General features: G+C 42.6%; 1 protein-coding gene across 8 annotated transcripts in view; it reads left to right on the top strand.

Annotated features, from left to right (window-relative positions):
• The window catches only part of LOC115161253 (probable phospholipid-transporting ATPase IH), an 87,685-nt gene that overhangs the window by 21,217 nt on the left and 43,702 nt on the right, over positions 1–22,766 (top strand). For 7 of the 8 annotated variants that reach the window (XM_029712076.1, XM_029712075.1, XM_029712078.1 and 4 more), the window contains exons 2-5: positions 10,605–10,727; positions 10,952–11,041; positions 11,794–11,874; positions 13,886–13,993. In XM_029712076.1, coding sequence (XP_029567936.1) covers positions 10,605–10,727; positions 10,952–11,041; positions 11,794–11,874; positions 13,886–13,993 — 402 coding nt within the window. Of the gene's footprint in view, positions 1–3,894; positions 4,197–10,604; positions 10,728–10,951; positions 11,042–11,793; positions 11,875–13,885; positions 13,994–22,766 lie in introns of those variants that run through there. The other variant, XM_029712077.1, reaches the window with a different exon arrangement.

Below are 22,766 nucleotides of genomic sequence, written 5' to 3'. Positions count from 1 at the left end.
AAACTGAACAAGTTCCACAGACATGACTACAGAAATTGAATAATGTGTCCCTGAACAAAGAGGGGGTCAAAATCAAATGTAACAGTCAGTATCTGGTGTGGGCACCAGCTGCATTAAGTACTGCAGTGCATCTCCTCCTCATGGACTGCACCAGATTTGCCAGTTCTTGCTGTGAGATGTTACCCCACTCTTCCACCAAGGCACCTGCCATGGCCAGCGAAGAACCCGGACATTTATGGGGGGAATGGCCCTAGCCCTCACCCTCCGATCCAACAGGTCCCAGACTTGCTCAATGGGATTGAGATCCGGGCTCTTCGCTGACCATGGCAGAACACTGACATTCCTGTCTTGCAGGAAATCACGCACAGAACGAGCAGTATGGCTGGTGGTATTGTCATGCTGGAGGGTCATGTCAGGATGAGCCTGCAGGAAGGGTACCACATGAGGGAGGATGATGTCTTCCCTGTAACGCACAGCGTTGAGATTGCCTGCAATGACAACAAGCTCAGACCGATGATGCTGTGACACACCGCCCCAGACCATGACGGACCCTCCACCTCCAAATCGATCCCGTTCCAGAATACAGGCCTCAGTGTAACTCTCATTCCTTCGACGATAAACGAGAATCCGACTATCATCCCTGGTGAGACAAAACCGTGATTCATCAGTGAACAACACTTTTTGCCAGTCCTGTCTGGTCCAGCGACGGTGGGTTTGTGCCCATAGGCGATGTTGTTGCCGGGATGTCTGGTGAGGACCTGCCTTACAACAGGCCTACAAGCCCTCAGTCCAGCCTCTCTCAGCCTATTGCGGACAGTCTGAGCACTGATGGAGGGATTGTGCGTTCCTGGTGTAACTCGGGCCGTTGTTGTTGCCATCCTGTACCTGTCCCGCAGGTGTGATGTTCGGATGTACCGATCCTGTACAGGTGTTGTTACACGTGGTCTGCCACTGTGAGGACGATCAGCTGTCCGTCCTGTCTCCCTGTAGTGCTGTCTTTTGCGTCTCACAGTACGGACATTGCAATTTATTGCCCTGGCCACATCTGCACTCCTCATGCCTCCTTGCAGTATGCCTAAGGCACGTTCACGTAGATGAGCAGGGACCCTGGGCATCTTTCTTTGTGTTTTTCAGAGTCAGTAGAAAGGCCTCTTTAGTGTCCTAAGTTTTCATAACTGTGACCTTAGTTGCCTACCATCTGTAAGCTGTTAGTGTCTTAACGACCGTTCCACAGGTGCATGTTCATGAATTGTTTATGAAACAGTGTTTAAACCCTTTACAATGAAGACCTGTGAAGTTATTTGGATTTTTACGAATTATCTTTGAAAGACAGGGTCCTGAAAAAGGGACGTTTCTTTTTTTGATGAATTTAGTACCTAACATCTGATTTGGACCATAATTCTTCCTAACAATGAGTAAGAAATGAGGAATCCAATACAATGATTACTAGTCACCCACGAATCTCCCCCACACCCCACGCCTCCATTCCCATCCCCTTCCTTCCTCTCCTCTCCAATCCCCTCCCTGTCAGTTCTGTAAATGTGACAGTGTGAGAGAAGGAAAGCTTTCCAGTCTGCAGCTGTCTGATCAGTAATCCGTTCTGATCCCTATCAAACCGTCCTACCCTTTTTCTGCTGATGAGAAGAGACCTACGGACAGAGACAGTGTGGCAACATATTGTTTTGATGTGTTTTATTAATAACTAAAGAGGTCTGTCTCTATATAAAGATGGTGTTGCATCATCGCTAGATCCTACCACAGGTCATGTGGTCATAATCTGATGTGACATGGATGGGATAAACCACAACAGAGATCAGATAAGACCCCGACCCACATTCTCAGTCCCCTCCTGGAGTCGGTCCCCCTCCTGGAGTCGGTCCCCCTCCTGGAGTCGGTCTCCTCCTGGAGTCAGTCCCCTCCTGGAGTCAGTCCTGGAGTCAGTCCCCTCCTGGAGTCGGTTGTCCAGATCTAGGACTATTGAGCGCAACTGAATATAAGCCACACCCACTGAATTAAAAAATATATATTATTTTGAACATAAATAAGCTGCACGTGTCTTTAAGCCGCAACACCTCGGCCGTCTGTTCTCTGTGTGTTGACCCAGTCTTCGAGCTCATTTTCTAGTTCGGGCCATCTGCTTTTCTTCCCTCTGAAAGCTTTAGTTGTCTTTTTGCACTGAGTCAATTCCTAACGCTGCTGTTTCCAACGTCTTATCATCGACTCATTAAGACCAAGCTCCCGTGCAGCAGCTCTATTTCCTTTTCCAACAGCCAGATCAATCGCCTTCAACTTGAAAGCTGCATCATATGCATTTCTCCGTGTCTACCGTAAATGACTACCGTAATCAGAATGATGGGAAGTTTGAGAGTGCTCTATTTAATCTAAACAGTAAACAAAAAAGTTGTTTGACCTTAACCCGTTCGGCAATTTCATTGGTCTAATGAAAGCTTCATGCCGCCAAAAAACTGAGCACGTTACAGAATGTTTTTTTGTATAAAAAAAAATTGAAAGCGGGAAAAATCCATATATTAGCCGTGTCATTGTTTAAGCCGCGAGGTTCAAAGCGTGGGAAAAAAGTTGCGGCTTATAGTCCGGAATTTACGGTACTGTAGGATCAGCTTACCCAAGGGTCATTCCATGTCATTTCAACAAGCCATGACACCCTCCCATCTGAAGTTGTTTCTGTAGTTAGAAACAGATAACATTAGCATTCTTGAAACATTATTTTTGTTGAGATATAATTTGATCTCTGAGAAATTAAACTAATTGATTGTACTCAAATTGGCCATTTTAAAATATAGGATTCATATAATCTTCAATAAATATAATACCCATCATCTGATTTGGACCATAATTCTTCCTAACAACGAGTAAGACATGAGGAATCCAATACAATGATCACTAGCCACCCACGGACCCCCCCACACCCCACACCAATCCCACCCCAAGTATACAGTATCAGTTCTCAATGTCTGACCAGTTGTATGGAGCTGTTGCCTGGAGTTCCCAGTGAAACTGGTTGTTTTTCCCCCTGTTCAGAGAAATGAAAGTTGCTTGCATTATTTACCATACATTTGTGTGTGTTTGTCTATGCCAAGAGTGTGCAAAGCTGTCATCAAGGCAAAGGGTGGCTTTTCCGACTGGAACGTGCTGCAACAAACACTCAAACTGGACAGTTTTATCTCAATCTCTTCATTCAAAGACTCAATCATGGACACTTACTGACAGTTGTGGCTCTTTCTCTCTCACTCTTTTTCTCTCTCACTCTCTTTCTCTCTCGCTCTCACTTGCTCTCTATCCTATCTATCCTCTCGCGCTCTATCCTATCTCACTTGCTCTCGCTCGCTCTCTCATTCTCTATGCTCTCTCACGCTCTCTCTCTCTCTATCCTATCTATCCTCTCGCTCTCTCGCTCTCTATTTTATCTATCCTATCTCTCGCTTTCTCACTCTATCCTATCTCTCACGTGCTCTCTCGTGCTCGCTCTCTATCCTATCTCTCTCGCTCGCTCTCTAACTCTCTATCCTATCTCTCTCACTTGCTCTCTATCCTATCTCTCTCGCTCGCTCTCGTTCTCTATCCTATCTCTCGCTCGCTCTCGCTCTCTATCCTATCTCTCGCTCGCTCTCTCACTCTCTATCCTATCTCTCGCGCTCTCTCACTCTCTATCCTATCTCTCTCGCTCTCTCACTCTATATCCTATCTCTCTCGCTCACTCTCTATCCTATTTCGCGCTCGCTCGCACTCTCTATACTATCTCTCTCTCTCGCTCGCTCTCTCTCTCTGGGTCATGGCATTCCTCTTGTGTTTTTTTTTTGTTCAGCAGTCCAAAGTCGGCTGACTCTCTGTTGGCTAAGTGACTATTTATAACTGGCTGCCTGGACTGGGCTGCCCTGTCATGGACTTTACCCCTGGGAGAGAGACAGCGCAGAGGCAGTAATGGCAGCCAGTATCACAATTAGCATCAAATGTTTTTAGACCTTATCAACCTATTGTGGTTTCATCCGTAGAATTCTAATTCTATGTTCTGACCTATTATAGAATGTAATCTATGGCAGAGAAATGTGAGCTCTCACGCTGCCTTTGGTTAGTCAGATCAGCTGGTTTATATCAGTCATTCCATTCAAGATGTTCTGAGAAGATGTTCTGAGAATCAGTGAGTGGATATCACTGGTTGGATGACTAAAGTTATGGAGGTGCTTTTTCTAGTATTTGTTATTGGAATGTTTTATTTTTTCTCCAGAAGGTTTTACCACAGTCAGGGGACTGACATGTTGGTTTGGAAGGCTTAGAGCTAACACACCACAGAACAGGTACCAGAACATTCTGCTAAATGTCCACACTGGACCACTGGGCTTTTGCAGTGATAAGAGACAATTGTAAACTCTGTAAAACCAAATGGAAAAAACATGTTGTAAATGTGTAAAATGTAATGTGCAATACAATGCTCTCTATTTCCGTCTCCAGTATTCTGTTTAATTTTAGACTTTATCTGTTTCCTGGAGAGAGTTCCAGAGCCACCCAGTGTACAGGGCTCTGCCAGGCCAGGGAGGAAGCACCCCCTGTGGGGGAGAGATCACACAGTATGTGTGGGCTGCTGCACAAAAACACAATCTGCTCCCCTCACTCCCCCTTCTCACTCTTTCTCTGTTACTCTCTCTAAAACTGAGACACACACAATCCTGAGATCTGGCTTGAATTCAACCTTGTGTATTCTTTGACATTTCTGTGGTAATGGCACAGCTGCAATCTGAAGCAATGGTTTGCATCAGACATTTCACTTCTGTTTTTTGACAATTTTGTGGAACATTGTTCAATTCAGGGCAGCTCAACTTCCTTGTCTAACTTGGGTCATGTAGGCAGGAAAGGAGGAAATGTTTTGAAACTGACAAGGTACTGCTGATCATGAACTTGTCCAATATGAACGGTCATTTTCATTTCACATCCTGAACTAAACCTGTTATTCCCTCTCCTTCCTCCCCTCTCCCTCCTCCCTCTTTCTTTCTCTATCCCTCTCTGTCTCTCTCTCTCTCGCTTTTTCTCAATTCAATTTGAATTTAAGGAATTTATTGGCGTGGTTATCATATGTTTACATTGCCAAAGCAAATGAAATAGAAAAGAAAAAAAGTGAAATAAACAATAAAAAATGTACAGTAAACATTACACAAGTTCCAAAAGAATAAATACATTTCAAATGTCATATTATGTCTATATACAGTGTTGTAACGAAGTGCAAGTAGTTAAAGTACAAAGGGGAAAATAAATAAACATAAATATGGGCTGTATTTACAATGGTGTTTGTTCTTCACAAGCCATTTGGAACGGAATAGGAAATCTTCTGTGGCTAAACTAATTGAGTTTCTTGTGGCAACAGGTCACAAATCTTGCTGCTGTGATGACACACTGTGGTATTTCACCCAGTAGATATGGGAGTTTATCAAAAAATCGTTAAAAAATATATATTTTTGGGTCTGTGTAATCTGAGGTAAATATGTGTCTTTAATATTGTCATACATATCGCAGGAGGTTATGAAGTGCAGCTCTGTTTCCACCTCATTTTGTGAGCAGTGTGCACATAGCCTGTCTTCTCTTGAGAGCCAGGTCTGCCTACGGTCGACTTTCTCAATAGCAAGGCTGAGTCTGTACATAGTCAAAGATTTCCTTCATTTTGGGTCAGTCACAGTGGTCTGGTATTCTGCCACTGTGTACTCTCTGTTTAGGACCAAATAGCATTCTAGTTTGCTCAGTTTTTTTGTAAATTCTTTCCAATGTGTCAAGTAATTATCTTTTTGTTTTCTCTGATTTGGTTGGTTCTAATTGTGTTGCTGTCCTGGGGCTCTGTGGGGCCTGTTTGTGTTTGTGAACAGAGTGCCATGACCAGCTTGCTTAGAGGACTCTTCTCCAGGTTAATTTCTCTATAGGTGATGGCTTTGTTATGGAAGGTTTGGGAATCGCTTCCTTTTAGGTGGTTGTAGAATTTAACAGCTCTTTTCTGGATTTTGATAATTAGCAGGTATCGGCCTAATTCTTCTCTGCATGCATTATTTGGTGTTTTACATTGTACATGGAGGATATTTTTGCATGCAGCATTCTTTTGTCCCATTTTGTTGGTTGGTGAGCGGACCCCAGACCTCACAACCATAACGGGCAATGGGTTCTATAACTGATTCAAGTATTTTTAGCCAGATCCTAATTGGTATGTTAAATTGTATGTTCCTTTTGATGGTATAGAAGGCCCTTCTTGCCTTTTCTCTCAGATCGTTCACAGCTTTGTGGAAGTTACCTGTGGTGCTGATGTTTAGGCCGAGGTATGTATAGTTTTTTGTGTGCTCTAGGGCAACGGTGTCTAGAGGGAATTTGTATTTGTGGTCCTGGTGACTGGACCTTTTTTGGAACATCATTATTTATGTCTTACAGAGATTAACTGTCAGGGCCCGGGTCTGGCAGAATCTGTGCAGAATATCTAGGTGCTGCTGTAGGCCCTCCTTGGTTGGTGACAGAAGCACCAGGTCATCAGCAAACAGTTGACATTTTACTTCAGATTCTAGTAGGGTGAGGCCAGGTGCTGCAGACTGTTCTAGTGCACTCGCCAATTCGTTGATATATATGTTGAAAAGGGTGAGGCTTATGCTTTATCCCTGTCTCACCCCACGGCCTTGTGGAAATAAATGTTTTTTCCAATTATAACCACACACTTGTTGTTTGTTTACATGGATTTTATAATGTCGTATATTTTTCCCCCAACACCACTTTCCATCAATTTGTATAGCAGGCCCTCATGCCAAATTGAGTCAAGCTTTTTTTTAAATCAACAAAGCATGAAAGACTTTGCCTTTGTTTTGGTTTGTTTGTTTGTCAATTAGGGTTTGCAGGGTGAATGCGTGGTCTGTCGTACGGTAATTTGGTAAAATGCCAATTTGACATTTACTCAGTACATTGTTTTCACTGAGGAAATGTACGAGTCTGCTGTTAATGATAATACAGAGGATTTTCCCAAGGTTGCTGTTGACACATATTCCACGGTAGTTATTGGGGTCAAATTTGTCTCTACTTTTGTGCATTGTGGTGATCAGTCCTTGGTTCTAAATATTGGGGAATATGCCAGAGCTGATAATGATGTTAAAGAGTTTAAGTATAGCCAATTGGAATTTGATGTGTGTATATTTTAGCATTTCATTTAGGATACCATTAACCCCACAGGCCTTTTGGGGTTGGTGGGTTTGTATTTTGTCCTGTAATTCATTCAATGTAATTGGAGAATCCAGTGGGTTCTATTAGTCTTTAATAGGTTATTCTAAGATTGGTATTTGATCATGTATATGTTTTTGATGTTTGTTCTTTGTTATAGATTTTTTGGGAGGAGAAGTGATTTATCCATACATCTCTGTTTTGGATAGATAACATCTTTTCGTGTTGTTTGTTTAGTGTTTTCCAGTTTTCCCAGAAGTGGTTAGATTCTATGGATTCTTCAATTACATTGAGCTGATTTCTGATCGGCTGTTCCTTCTTTTTCCGTAGTGTATTTCTGTATTGTTTTAGTGATTCACCATAGTGAAGGCGTAGGCTCAGGGTTTCTGGGTCTCTATGTTTTTGGTTGGATAGGTTTCTCAATTTCAAACCATTTGTCATTGTTCATTTTCTTAAGTTGTCTGCTTGAAATATTTTGATTTGATAGGGAAGCTGTTTACACCTTCACTATTACAGTGAAACATTTTGTTCAGGAAGTTGTCTAGAAGTGATTGAATTTGTTGTTGCCTAATTGTTTTTTGGTAGATTTCCACACTACTTTCCTTCCTTCTATAGCATTTCTTAATATTATTCAGTTCCTTTGGCTTTGATGTCTCGTGATTGAGCAAAGCTCTGTTCAAGTAGAGTGTGATTTTGCTGTGATCTGATAGGGGTGTCAGTGTACTGACTGTGAACACTGTGAGAGACTGGGTTGAGGTTAGTGATAATTAGTGATGTACCGATATGACATTTTTGGTAGATACCGATATCCGATATTTACTTGTAAAAAAAAAAAAGACGATACCGATAACCGATATCTAACATTTTAGCGGCCTTTTAAGCATTCTAGTACAGTTAAATAGTTAACACACACACATGGATGCAGCAGTCTAAGGCACTGCATCTCAGTGCAAGAGGCGTCACTACAGTCCCTGGTTCTAATCCAGGCTGTATCACATCTGGCAGTGATTGGGAGTCCCATAGGGCGGTGCACAATTGGCCCAGTGTCCTCCGGGCCGTCATTGTAAATAATAATTTGTTCTTAACTGACTTGCCTAGTTAAATAAAGGTTACACACACACACACACACACACACACACACACACACACACACACACACACACACACACACACACACACACACACACACACACCACACTGACCAAAAAGTTATTTTGTTGGCATTTACGCATGTCCGCATTACCAGTAAAACATAATCAAAACCTATTTCTTTCACTTACTTGCTGTGCTGTTTCATTGTTCATTTGTTTCATTCTCAACCAGGATTTCTATGGAACGCCGTTTGGGTCTTGGCATGTCAAAAAGATACACATCAAATAACACTATTTGACATGTCAAATAAGTTTGTTGACCAATCAGGACCTGAATATGACTATGTTACATAATAATATAACGCCTTCATACATTTTTTACGTAGTTATTACACATTGATTACACTATCACTCGTATTTCATATGTCACAACGATTCATCGATACGTATGCTATGATGCTGGTAAAGTTGTCTCGCACACCTACAGTGCTGGTCATTAAAAAGCTAGCTAACTCATGGGTGCAAACAATGTTCTTCCCCAAAAACATAGCAAAACAACATAATCGGTTTCAGTAGCTTGGTGTCATCATCTAAAATAACACTCATTTATAAAACAGTTCTAATTTGATTAATGGTGGTCAGACCCATCTATGTGAAGCTAGCCACAATAAGGATTAGCCACAATAGTGGACTTTGCGGTTAGCCTTCAAAATAAAAATTATACTATTTGTATTCATTTGCATCACTGTGAGTGACATACTTTTATTTTGAAGGCAAACCGCAAATTCCACTATTGTGGCTAATCCTTATTGTGGCTAGCTTCACAACACATAACCCGGTCTGATCGAACCTCACTAGCCAGATGCTAGTGGCTGCTTATAATGTTAGCTTAGGGCAACGGGGTTAAGTAGTTGGCTAGCTATTTATTTTCAGGAACTAAAGTTCAATTTCAATAGGCAAACAACAAGTGGCAAACAAGCTAATACTTACTCACAAGGATTCTTAAATCATTGCTAAGAATAATGAAAATGACTGCAGTTTCTACTGGTCATTGTTTTCAGGCTGATTGTATTGGTGCTAGCTAGCTACCCCAGAAGTTGCGGTTGAACAAATGATGCTTTATTACCAACACTGTAGTGCAAACACATCGTTCGTGGCCGGTGTTTTCAGACTTTTTTGTACAGCTTCGAAAGTGCTACTGTATCTTTTTTGACACGCAAAGACCCAAACGGTGTTCCATAGTATTGTAATGAAACAGCAGGCAGGGAGCAGGTTTCGAACCCTCGACCTTCAAGCCCGAAGTCCGGCGCGCTATCGACTGTGCCGCAAAAGCATGCTCGTCCGGCAGAGTCAATTTCCACGCTTATAAACCCAGGGTTGTTACACTATGTATGTCATGAAGCTAATAGCAGTGACGCTATTACTGGGTAACTCCGGTAGGGCAACATCTGAAAAACTGCTTGAACAGTCGGCGATTGCCAACATCACCCATGACAGAGTACGGTTGATTGTCAAGGGCAATGAATTCCATTATCTTGGCTTTAATGGATTTTGCCTTTTGAGTTGTCTCGCTGAAATGTTCTTACTCTTTCAAATGACTGCTTGACTTGTTGACTGCTCGATCCACACAGCAGACATTGTGGGCTAGGTTAGGAATGCTGTGTTGCACATGTAGCGCTAAATTTTACATGGCGTCATTGCGTCATGTACCTACGTTATATTGATATGCACGGTAGCTTTGACATCGATGTTAAACTAGACATCGGGCCAATATCGATGTTGGCATTTTTAGCTAATATCGGCCGTTTCCGATGGGTTCACCGATATATCGTGCATCTCTATTGATAATGTAGTCTACAGTACTACTGCCAAGAGATGAGCTATAGGTGTACCTACCATAGGAGTCCCCTCGAAGCTTACCATTGACTATGTACCTACCCAGCGTCCAACAGAGATACAGGAGTTGTGACCCGTTTTTGTTAGTGATGTTGTTGTAGTTGGGTCTAAGGGGGCATATGGAGGAGGGAATGATGTCACCTCCTGGTAGGTGTTTGTCCCCCTGTGTGCTGAGGGTGGCAGGTTCTTGTCCGGTTCTGGCATTTAGGTCGCCACAGACTAGTACATGTCCCTGGGCCTGGAAATGGTTGATCTCCCCTTCTAGGATGGAGAAGCTGTCGGGGTAGTATGGGGATTCTACTGGGGGGATATAGGTAGCACACATTACAAAATTGTTCTCTGTTGAGATCATTTCCTTACTAATTTATAGCCAGATGTAAAATGTTCCTGTTTTCTCTCGTTCTCTCTCTCTCCCTCGTTCTCTAACAGTGTGCTGGGGAGGAGTACTGGGTGGACAGCCGGACAGTATACATCGGTCACAAAGAACCCCCGCTGGGGGCCGATGCCTACATCCCTCAGCGTTATCCCGACAACCGCATTGTCTCTTCCAAGGTGAGCAGGCTCCACAGCAACCAAGCAGTTGGCATGACAACAGCATCACCTACCCCTGAAAACCAAATCGATACCTTGATAACCAAGCCTGTTGTGCTCCATTAACAGTACCTCTGTCCTTTAAGGTTAGCAACCTTTTGGACCACACACACACACACATATACACACACACTGCTGTTCCTCTCTCAAGACTGCCTTTTAATAGTGTGTGTTCTCTCTACCAGTACACCTTATGGAACTTCATCCCCAAGAACCTGTTTGAACAGTTCAGAAGAATCGCCAACTTCTATTTCCTGCTCATCTTCCTGGTCCAGGTGACAATATGCCATCTCTCTGTTAGATCAGGGCCATTTTACCATACATATTGTACAGACTGGGGTTTCACATGTTCAGGTTACACACTATTAGTTAAAGACGTAGGCTATGTGAAGTAACGTTAATTATTTGGCTTGGAATTACATTGGTCAAGTACGCATGGGCCTCTGGTCATGGTCCATGATAGATATGATATGAGCCCGTCCAGTAGCACTATGAGGAGGAGACTAAGGTGGCCGGTCCAGCTTGCTACAATGGTTGAAGGGATAGTTTAAGATTTTGGCATGCTAGCTGCTCCTGTACTCTTCCAGCTATTGCTCTAATGCATGTTAACAATCTCACTCTTTCTCTGTCGCTCTCTAAAACTGAGACACACACACACACACACACACACACACACACACACCCTGAGATCTGGCTTGAATTCAACCTTGTGTATTCTGTAGAATGGCGCCAGAATCTACCTTCAACTTCATTAAAACTGCACACAAAGACATAAAAAGTTAATCTCAAACTATCCCTTTAAACTGAAATGAATGAGTTATGAGTAACCAGCGGGTAGGAGGACGTTAGTTATGCAGGTGTGGTTAAATACTGTGGAGAGGGCCGAGATATAAACTGAAGTCTTGCTCCATCACTCCCCCCGAACTGGAATTTATATGAAACTATGTTTATTGACTCCTGCTCTACTGTCCTCCTTGTTCCTTCCCTCTCCGTTCCCTGCCTGATTCCTCTTTTTCTCTCTCCTCAGCTCATCATAGACACGCCTACCAGCCCCGTCACCAGCGGACTGCCTCTATTCTTTGTCATCACCGTCACTGCCATTAAACAGGTAGGACACACACACACTGGAATGAATCTATTGATCTCAACAAAATGTCATAATTAATGGTATACAGTGCATTCGTAAAGTATTCAGACCACTTGACTTTTTCCACATTTTGTTACGCTACAGCCTGATTCTAAAATTGATGAAATACTTTTTTTCCCTCATCAATGTACAAACAATACACCATAATGACAAAGAAAAAACAGGTTTTTACAAATGTATTAAAAATGAAAAACAGAAATACCATATTTACATAAGTATTCAGGCCCTTTGCTATAAGACTCAAAATTGAGCTCAGGTGCATCCTGTTTCCATTGATCATCCTTGAGATGTTTCTACAACTTGATTGGAGTCCACCTGTGGTAAATTCAATTGATTGGACATGATTTGGAAAGGCACACACCTGTCTATATAAGGTCCCACAGTTGACAGTGCATGTCAGAGCAAAAACCAAGCCATGAGGTTGAAGGGATTGTTCGTAGAGCTCCGAGACAGGATTGTGTTGAGGCTCAGATCTGTGGAAGGGTACCAAAACATTTCTGCAGCATTGAAGGTCCCCAAGAACACGGTGGCATCTATCATTCTTAAATGGAAGAAGTTTGGAACCACCAAGACTCTTCCTAGAGCTGGCCGCCCGGCCAAACTGAGCAATGGGGGAGAAGGGCCTTGGTCAGGGAGGTGACCAAGAACCCGATGGTCATTCTGACAGAGCTCCAGAGTTCCTCTGTGGAGATGGGAGAACCTTCCAGAAGGACAACCATTTCTGCAGCACTTCACCAACCAGGCCTTTATGGTAGAGTGGCCAGACAGAAGGCACTCCTCAGTAAAAGGCCACATGACGGCCTACTTGAAGTTTGCCAAAAGGCACCTAAAGGACTCTCAGACCATGAGAAACAACATTCTCTGGTCTGATAAAACCAAGATTGAACTCTTTGTCCTGAATGCCAAGCGTCATGTCTGGAAGAAACCTGTCACCATCCCTACAGTGAAGCATGGTGGTGGCAGCATCATGCTGTGGGGATGTTTTTCAGCGTCAGGGAATGGGAGACTCGTCAGGATCGAGGGAAAGATGAACGGAGCAAAGTACAGAGAGATCCTTGATAAAAACCTGCTCCAGAGCACTCAGGACCTCAGGCTGGGGCGAAGGTTCACCTTCCAACAGGACAACGACCCTAAGCACACAGCCAAGACAATGCAGGAGTGGCTGCGGGACAAGTCTCTGAATGTCCTTGAGTGGCCCAGCCAGAGCCCAGACTTGAACCCGATCTAAGATCTCTGGAGAGACCTGAAAATAGCTGTTCAGCGACGCTCCCCATCCAACCTGACAGCTTGATAGGATCTGCAGAGAAGAATGGGAGAAACTCCCCAAATGTGCCAAGCTTGTAGCATCATACCCAAGAAGACTCAAGGCTGTAATCACTGCCAAAGGTGCTTCAACAAAGTACTGAGTAAAGGATCTGAATACTTATGTAAATGTGATATTTCAGTTTTTTATTTGTAATACATTTGCAAACATGTCAAAAAAACTGTTTTTGCTTTGTCATTATGGGGTATTGTGTGTAGATTGATGAGAATAAAACAAATGAAGGCTGTAACGTAACAAAATGTGGAAAAAGTCAAGGGGTCTGAATACTTTCCGAATGCGCTGTATATTTATCCTCTGTTCGTTGGTGTTGGAAGCCTTCCTCCACTGTGTTCCGTTAGAGACAGATGTGCTAACAGCAGGGGTGTATGTACCTCTTCTGGCTAACAGGGCCCAGGCCAGGTCATATGCACTCATTAACCTACAAGATGACATGTTGTGTAGAGGCCCTGGAAACAGGTCACCATGCTGACAGAACTGACCACTCATTTCATACCACATACTGTATGACCTTGTATGATGCTATCGCCCTCTCTCCTCTGTGTTCCATTTCTTCCCACGATCCCAACATATTTCTTCTCCTGCCCTTTGCTCCTTGTTTATCTCAACCCCTTCGCCCTCCCTTCCTCCCCCTCTTCCTCTCTCCCCCAGGGTTATGAAGACTGGCTGAGACACAAGGCAGACTGCAGTATAAATGAGTGTCCTGTGGACGTGGTGAAGGAAGGGACGGTGGTGAGGACACAGAGTCACAAGCTACGGGTATGACTGCCCTAGTAATGGGCCTTCTACTCTCCAGTCTACTACACATCATTATACTGCCCTAGTAATGGGCCTTCTACTCTCCAGTCTACTACACATCATTATACTGCCCTAGTAATGGGCCTTCTACTCTCCAGTCTACCACACATCATTATACTGCCCTAGTAATGGGCCTTCTACTCTCCACATCATTATGACTGCCCTAGTAATGGGCCTTCTACTCTCCAGTCTACCACACATCATTATACTGCCCTAGTAATGGGCCTTCTACTCTCCAGTCTACCACATATCATTATGACTGCCCTAGTAATGGGCCTTCTACTCTCCAGTCTACCACACATCATTATACTGCCCTAGTAATGGGCCTTCTACTCTCCAGTCTACCACACATCATTATACTGCCCTAGTAATGGGCCTTCTACTCTCTAGTCTACCACACATCATTATACTGCCCTAGTAATGGGCCTTCTACTCTCCACATCATTATACTGCCCTAGTAATGGGCCTTCTACTCTCCAGTCTACCACACATCATTATACTGCCCTAGTAATGGGCCTTCTACTCTCCAGTCTACCACACATCATTATACTGCCCTAGTAATGGGCCTTCTACTCTCCACATCATTATACTGCCCTAGTAATGGGCCTTCTACTCTCCACATCATTATGACTGCCCTAGTAATGGGCCTTCTACTCTCCAGTCTACCACACATCATTATACTGCCCTAGTACTGGGCCTTCTACTCTCCACATCATTATACTGCCCTAGTAATGGGCCTTCTACTCTCCACATCATTATACTGCCCTAGTAATGGGCCTTCTACTCTCCAGTCTACCACACATCATTATACTGCCCTAGTAATGGGCCTTCTACTCTCCACATCATTATGACTGCCCTAGTAATGGGCCTTCTACTCTCCAGTCTACCACACATCATTATACTGCCCTAGTAATGGGCCTTCTACTCTCCAGTCTACCACACATCATTATACTGCCCTAGTAATGGGCCTTCTACTCTCCACATCATTATACTGCCCTAGTAATGGGCCTTCTACTCTCCACATCATTATACTGCCCTAGTAATGGGCCTTCTACTCTCCACATCATTATACTGCCCTAGTAATGGGCCTTCTACTCTCCACATCATTATACTGCCCTAGTAATGGGCCTTCTACTCTCCACATCATTATACTGCCCTAGTAATGGGCCTTCTACTCTCCACATCATTATACTGCCCTAGTAATGGGCCTTCTACTCTCCACATCATTATACTGCCCTAGTAATGGGCCTTCTACTCTCCACATCATTATACTGCCCTAGTAATGGGCCTTCTACTCTCCAGTCTACCACACATCATTATACTGCCCTAGTAATGGGCCTTCTACTCTCCAGTCTACCACACATCATTATACTGCCCTAGTAATGGGCCTTCTACTCTCCACATCATTATACTGCCCTAGTAATGGGCCTTCTACTCTCCACATCATTATACTGCCCTAGTAATGGGCCTTCTACTCTCCACATCATTATACTGCCCTAGTAATGGGCCTTCTACTCTCCAGTCTACCACACGTAATTGTGACTCCTTTGGGCTGCATTGGCTGTTGTTTATCTATTCTAACCATATATTTATGTTCCTTCATATTCAGATAGATAAAATCGCTAGTATGTGAGCTAGTATGTGAGCTAGTATGTGAGCTAGTATGTGAGCTAGTATGTGAACTAGTATGTGAGCTAGTATGTGAGCTAGTATGTGAGCTAGTATGTGAGCTAGTATATGAGCTAGTATAGAGGGCTTGCAGTTGCGTCACAAATCACCTAGCAACCGCACCAGGCGCCATGTTGGAAGAAGACCAGTCAGTCTGGAGAAAGTCCTCCAATCGTCCACATGGCTGGCTGCGTTTTGCTACCACCGGAAACTTCTGGAAGATTGCTCATAATTTTTTTTTTCTGAGGACACAGAAAACTGAGGTAGTGGGAGAACCTTTGCAAGTAAGTAAATATATTTTGAAAATGATCAAAAACGATGTAGCTGTTATTAGGTAGATAGCCTGCACACAAAGTTCCTATAGCAAGCTAACTCAAATGAGCTGCTAACGTAATGTTTGTTAGCTAGCTAGATAACTTTACATACTGTATAGCTGACCAAGTGAATTAAATATCTCCAGCTAGCTAACTTCATTTTAGCTAGTAAGTTATGTTGATGTATTTATCATTGTAACTCCAAATGCATTTGTAGCTAGGTAGCTAGCTAACAGCAATGGAAGAGGATGAAAGGATTAGCTAACATTAGCACTTTCAGCTGTCAGAGGAGGGGGAGTAGGCTACTCTGGATAGGGCAGGCACCTTTGTGGGAGGACATTGTGGAAATATTCTCCAGTTCCAGTCCCTAGTGAGAAAAACTGAGGACAGAGAGATATAGCAACATAATATTCAGTGCTGTCTAATTTGAATATCATGCAGCCTGTTTCTTTGTGATGTTTTCTGTCAGCAGATGAAGAGGTCCCGATGAATGTCCCAAGAGAATAAGGGTAAATCCTTGTATACCATGGATTATTTATGCCTAACTATGTTAGCAAATTTTATAAACAAAGATACAGTTTAAAAGTCACACAATGTATTACAAGGGGAGCAGGCTGACCCTGCTGGGTGTGCAGGGTTCTGTTCCAGCCCAGCACTAACACACCTGATTCAATGTATCAAACCTAATTAGTTAATAATCAAGTGTGCTATTGCTGGCCTGGAGCAGAAGTCTGCTCACCCAGTAGATCAGGGATCAGTGGAGCGAGGTTGGCCACCAACGGTATCGACTTTTTTTTTAAACCTGAAATTATGTTTAAGTAATAATAGCCTACTTGTTACAAAAATGTCTAACCTTTACATATGAGTTGGCTTACTTGTACACGTTGAAATGAATTTGTTGATGCTTTGAAGTTAAGTGTTTTAAACTTGTTTTCATTGTTACCTTAACTACTATTCAAGATGAACTAGTGTTGATGAATCACAGATCACAATCCTGCAATAGAGGGGAAGGGAATCTGTTTCTAATTTGTCTGTGTTTGTGTTGCATTATTTGATTGTCACAATTTTTTAATGATATCCATGTGAACTCATTTTGCAGCTGATAATGGCATGTAATCCAATGAGGTCATAGGCCTACAGGCTCCCAGCTCTGGTCCTTGAGTACCCCCAATAAATCAAATCAAATGTTATTTGTCACATACACGTGTTTAGCAGATGTTATTTCGGGTGTAGCGAAATGCTTATGGTGTAGCGAAATGCTTGTGGTGTAGCGAAATGCTTGTGCAACAGTACACATTGCAAAATGCAACAGTACACATTTTAGTTGTAGCCCCTTACAAACATACCTGATTCAACTTATTTAGGGCCTGATGATTAGTTTACAAGTTGAACCTTTGTCCGGGTCTACAATAAAATTGTACTGTTGGGGGTACTCCAGGACCGAAGTTAGGAACCACAGTATGATGGCATTAGCCTTATTGGCATTTGGAATGCAACCCTTGACATTGTGCATCTGAAGCAGAGAAAAGCTTAACGCACATATTGTTTACATATTGTTCAGCTATATGTTCTCCAATCAATAAACGATACCAGTAGACAATGTATATGAGGCTAATCATTGTACTCGATTTTGTACATGCCTTGCGCTGACATTAAATTGTTTATCACAAATCCAACCCTTGTAATCTAGGTGGTGAGATGTCTGATAGCAGATGATGGGATCTTAGCTTAAAACATACACACAACTACTACCACCAAGTTCAATGCCAGGTACTTTTCTCCCAGAAGGTCTGAGTAGCACTTGGAGGTGCCATTGTGATAATGAAGATGGTTTGCCTAAGCAGACTACCACAACAATGACATTGTATATGCTCAATGTGTTTAAATTATAAAAGAAAGAGAATAGTTGGCTATAAGAAATACTTTTTATTCAATAGGGCAAGGCAAAGCAGAGATTACACAATACTTTTCATTTCACCCATACAACAATATTGCTTATTATTAATAAAGAACAATATGTTTGCAATATCATAAACAATAGCCTTTTACACATTCCAAATGTCATTTCATATATTTAAATGGTTTAAGGGGGCACTTTTGTTATGACGACAAGGGGAAGATGCTCTCTACTCAATTGGCACAACAGAGTCATTCAGATTGACCCAACCACAGCATATGACAACCATCTCATATAACTGACGGATGACTCCTTTCATATCTGGAAAAGGATGAAGTAGTGGAAGTAGAAACTGATGCTGCTGAAGCATTACTCATCTTCAAAGTGTGAATCCCGTCGACATGGGTGTCTTGATTAGAGATCGACTGGTTAATCGGCATGGCTGATTAATTATGGCCGATTTCAAGTTTTCATAGCAATCGGTAATCAGCGTTTTTGGAAGCCGATTATGTCTGATTACATTGCAATCCACGAGGAGACTGCGTGGCAGGCTGACCACCTGTTACGTGAGTGCAGCATCAAAAGGACCTTTTGGCTGCAAGCAGCCAAGGTAAGTTGCTAGCTAGCATTAAACTTATAAAAAACAATCAATCTTCACATAATCACTAGTTAACTACACATGGTTGGTGATATTACTAGTTTAACTAGCTTGTCCTGCGTTGCATATAATAAAAGCGGTGCCTGTTAATTTATCATCGAATCACAGCCTACTTCAACTTCGCCAAACAGGTGATGATTTAACAAAGCACATTTGTGAAAAAAGCACAGGCGTTGCACAAGTGTACCTAACCATAAACATCAATGCCTTTCTTAAAATCAATACACAGAAGTATATATTTTTAAACCTGCATATTTAGTTAAAAGAAATTCATGTTAGCAGGCAATATTAACTAGGGAAGTTGGGAACTGTGAAGATTTCTTCCTAACAGACCGTAATTAATTTGCCAGAATTGTACATAATTATGACATAACATTGAAGGTTGTGCAATGTAACAGCAATATTTAGACTTAGGGATGCCACCCTTCAGATAAAATACGGAACGGTTCCGATTTTCACTGAAAGAATGAACATTTTGTTTTCGAAATGATAGTTTCCGGATTTGACCATATTAATGACCAAAGGCTCGTATTTCTGTGTGTTATATTATAATTAAGTCTATGATTTGACATTTGATAGAGCAGACTTACTGAGTGGTGGTAGGCAGCAGCATGCTCGTAAGCATTCATTCAAACAGCACTTTACTGTGTTTGCCAGCAGTTCTTAGCAATGCTTGACCCACAGCGCTGTTTATGACTTCAAGCCTATCAACTCCTGAGATTAGGCTGGCAATACTAAAGTGCCTATAAGAACATTCAATAGTCAAAGGTACAGTTGAAGTCGGAAGTTTACATACACCTTAGCCAAATACATTTAAACTCAGTTTTTCACAATTCCTGACATTTAATCCTAGTAAAAATTCCCTGTCTTGTGAAATGTCAGAATAATAGTAGAGAGAATGATTTATTTCAGCTTTTATTTCTTTCATCACATTCCCTGTGGGTCAGAAGTTTACATACACTCAATTAGTATTAGGTAGCATTGCCTTTAAATTGTTTAACTAGGGTCAAACGTTTCGGGTAGCCTTCCACAAGCTTCCCACAATAAGTTGGGTAAATTTTGGCCCATTCCTCCTGACAGAGCTGGTGTAACTGAGTGAGGTTTGTAGGCCTCCTTGCTCGCACACGCTTTTTCAGTTCTGCCCATGCATTTTCTATAGGATTGAGGTCAGGGCTTTGTTGTCCTTGAGGCATTTTGATACAACTTTGGAAGTATGCTTGGTGTCATTGTCCATTTGGAAGACCCATTTGCGACAAAGCTTTAACTTCCTGACTGATGTCTTGAGATGTTGTTTCAAAATATCCACATAATTTTCCTGCCTCATGATGCCATCTATTTTGTGAAGTGCACCAGTCCCTCCTGCAGCAAAGCAGCCCCACAACATGATGCTGCCACCCCCGTTCTTCACGGTTGGGATGGTGTTCTTCGGCTTGCAAGCCTCCCCCTTTTTCCTCCAAACATAACGATGGTCATTATGGCTAAACAGTTCTATTTTTGTTTGATCAGAACAGAGGACATTTCTCCAAATAGTACGATCTTTGTTCCCCATGTGTAGTTGCAAACTGTAGTCTGGCTTTTTTTATGGCGGATTTGGAGCAGTGGCTTCTTCCTTGCTGAGCGGCCTTTCAGGTTATGTCGATATAGGACTCGTTTTACTGTGGATATAGATACTTTTGTACCTGTTTCCTCCATCATCTTCACAAGGGCCTTTGCTGTTGTTCTGGGATTGATTTGCACTTTTCCCACCGAAGTACATTCATCTCTAGGAGACAGAACGCATCTCCTTCCTGAGCGGTATGACGGCTGCGTGGTCCCATGGTGTTTATACTTGCATACTATTGTTTGTACAGATGAACGTGGTGCCTTGCGGCGTTTGGAAATTGCTCCCAAGGATGAACCAGATTTTTGGAGCTCTACAATTTTTTTCTGAGGTCTTGGCTGATTTCTTTTGACGTTCCCATGATATCAAGTAAAGGGGCAATGAGTTTGAAGGAAGGCCTTGAAATACATCCACAGGTACACCTCCAGTTGACTCAAATGATGTCAATTAGCCTATCAGAAGCTTCTAAAGCCATGACATCCTTTTCTGGAATTTTCCAAGCAAAGTAGATGTCCTAACCGACTTGCCAAAACTATAGTTTGTTAACAAGACATTTGTGTAGTGGTTGAAAAACAAGTTTTAATGACTCCAACCTAAGTGTATGTAAACTTTCGAACTTCAACTGTATATGAAATACACATGGTATAGAGAGAAATAGTCAACACATCATAATTCCTATAAATAGTCCTATAATAACTACAACCTGAAACTTCTTAACTGGGAATATTGCCAACTCATGTTAAAAGGAACCACCAGCTTTCATATGTTCTCATGTTCTGAGTAAGGAACTTAAACGTTAGATTTTATACATGGCACATCTTGCACTTCTACTTTCACTGTTTTTGCATTATTTAAACCAAATTGAACACGTTTCATTAATTATTTGAGACTAAATTGATTTTATTTATGTATTATATTAAGTTAAAATAAAAGTATTCATTGTTCATTCAGTATTGTTGTAATTGTCGTTATTACAAATTAAATAACGGGAAAAAAATTGGCCAATTTAATCGGTAGCGGCTTTTTTTGGTCCTCCAATAGTCAGTATCGGCGTTGAAAAATCATAATCAGTCGACCTCTAGTCTTGATAGAGTCAGGTGGTGAACCTACAGTAGTACATAAACAAATGATAGTACATAAACAAATGAAAAGCACACCTGATGTTAGAATATCACTTCTTCAGGTCACCTATACCATCAGGGCTCTTGACTGTTTGGTTGTGTTTCATTCAGGTGTTTTAGTGTCATATAAAGATGACATCTATTCTTGGACTGGAACAACTAATAGGACAATCTGCTGTTTTAAGTATCCCATTGAGGCCTTTGTTCTACGCTGTAATGTCCATACATTTTCCCTCCTCTTATGAAAAAAGTTCTCAACAAATTATCATTGGTTTATCATATGATAACCATTTGAGTATTTTTGGACAATAATGTCCTCCAGGCTGTATGGACGTCATATTGTACAATTTGCGTCTCCACTATTCATGGCTAGGAGGGATCTGGTTTTTTTTCTCAAATTAACATCATATTTGACATTTCGGAGCATTAGGTTAAGGTTAGGAAAAGGGTAAGTGTTAGCTAAAATGAAAAAAAATATAACTTTTGACATTCATTTGACCAAAGCTGGATCCCTTTTAGCAAGGACCCCTTTTCATAGGCCTAGATTACATGATTGCATTCAAGACAAGGTTGTTTTTATTGATTTGTTATTAACCCCTCATAACCTAGCACACACTGAAAAGGAGATAGGTTAGTGGAGGAGTGGCGGAGGGAGTTCTGGGCCATCTCTGCCCAGGGGATGAAAGCCACACACTCCCCGGCCGGTCCTGGCAATAGGACCGCAGAAACCTACCCACATCCTGGTTAACTCTCTCCACCTGCCTGTTACTCTCGGGGTGAAAACTTGATGTGAGGCTGACCGAGACCCCCAGACGTTCCATAAACGCCCTCCAGACCCTAGACGTGAACTGGGGACCCCAATCAGAAACTATATCCTCAGGCACCCCGTAGTGCCGGAAGACGTTGGTGAACAGGGCCTCTGCAGTCTGTAGGGCCGTAGGGAGACCGGGCAAAGGGAGGAGACGGCAGGACTTAGAAAACCGATCCACAACGACCAGGATCGTGGTGTTTCCTTATGACGGAGGAAGATCCGTCAAGAAATCCACCGATAGGTGTGACCACGGTCGTTGTGGAACGGGTAGGGGTTGTAATTTCCCTCTGGGCAGGTGTCTAGGTGCCTTGCACTGGGTGCACACCGAGCAGGAGGAAATATAAACCCTCACGTCCTTAGTGGGAAGTACTGGTGGCCCACTTTGGCTAAGACAGCGCACCGTCCTACCGATGCCAGGGTGACCAGAGGAGGGGGACATGTGGACCCAATAGAGCAAACGGTCGCGGACAGCAGACGGAATATACAGCCACCCAGCTGGACACTGGGTGGGAGTGGGCTCTGTACGTAACGCCCGCTCGATGTCCACGTCCAGCTCCCACACCACAAGTGCCACCAGGCAAGAAGCTGGAAGTATGGGAGTGGGATCCATGGGCCGCTCCTCTGTGTCATACATCCAGGACAGTGCGTCTGCCTTCGCGTTCTGG

This window comes from Salmo trutta, chromosome 24 (assembly GCF_901001165.1).
Source record: "Salmo trutta chromosome 24, fSalTru1.1, whole genome shotgun sequence".
Taxonomy (NCBI): Eukaryota; Metazoa; Chordata; class Actinopteri; order Salmoniformes; family Salmonidae; genus Salmo; species Salmo trutta.
This window is presented reverse-complemented; position numbering and strand designations above follow the sequence as displayed.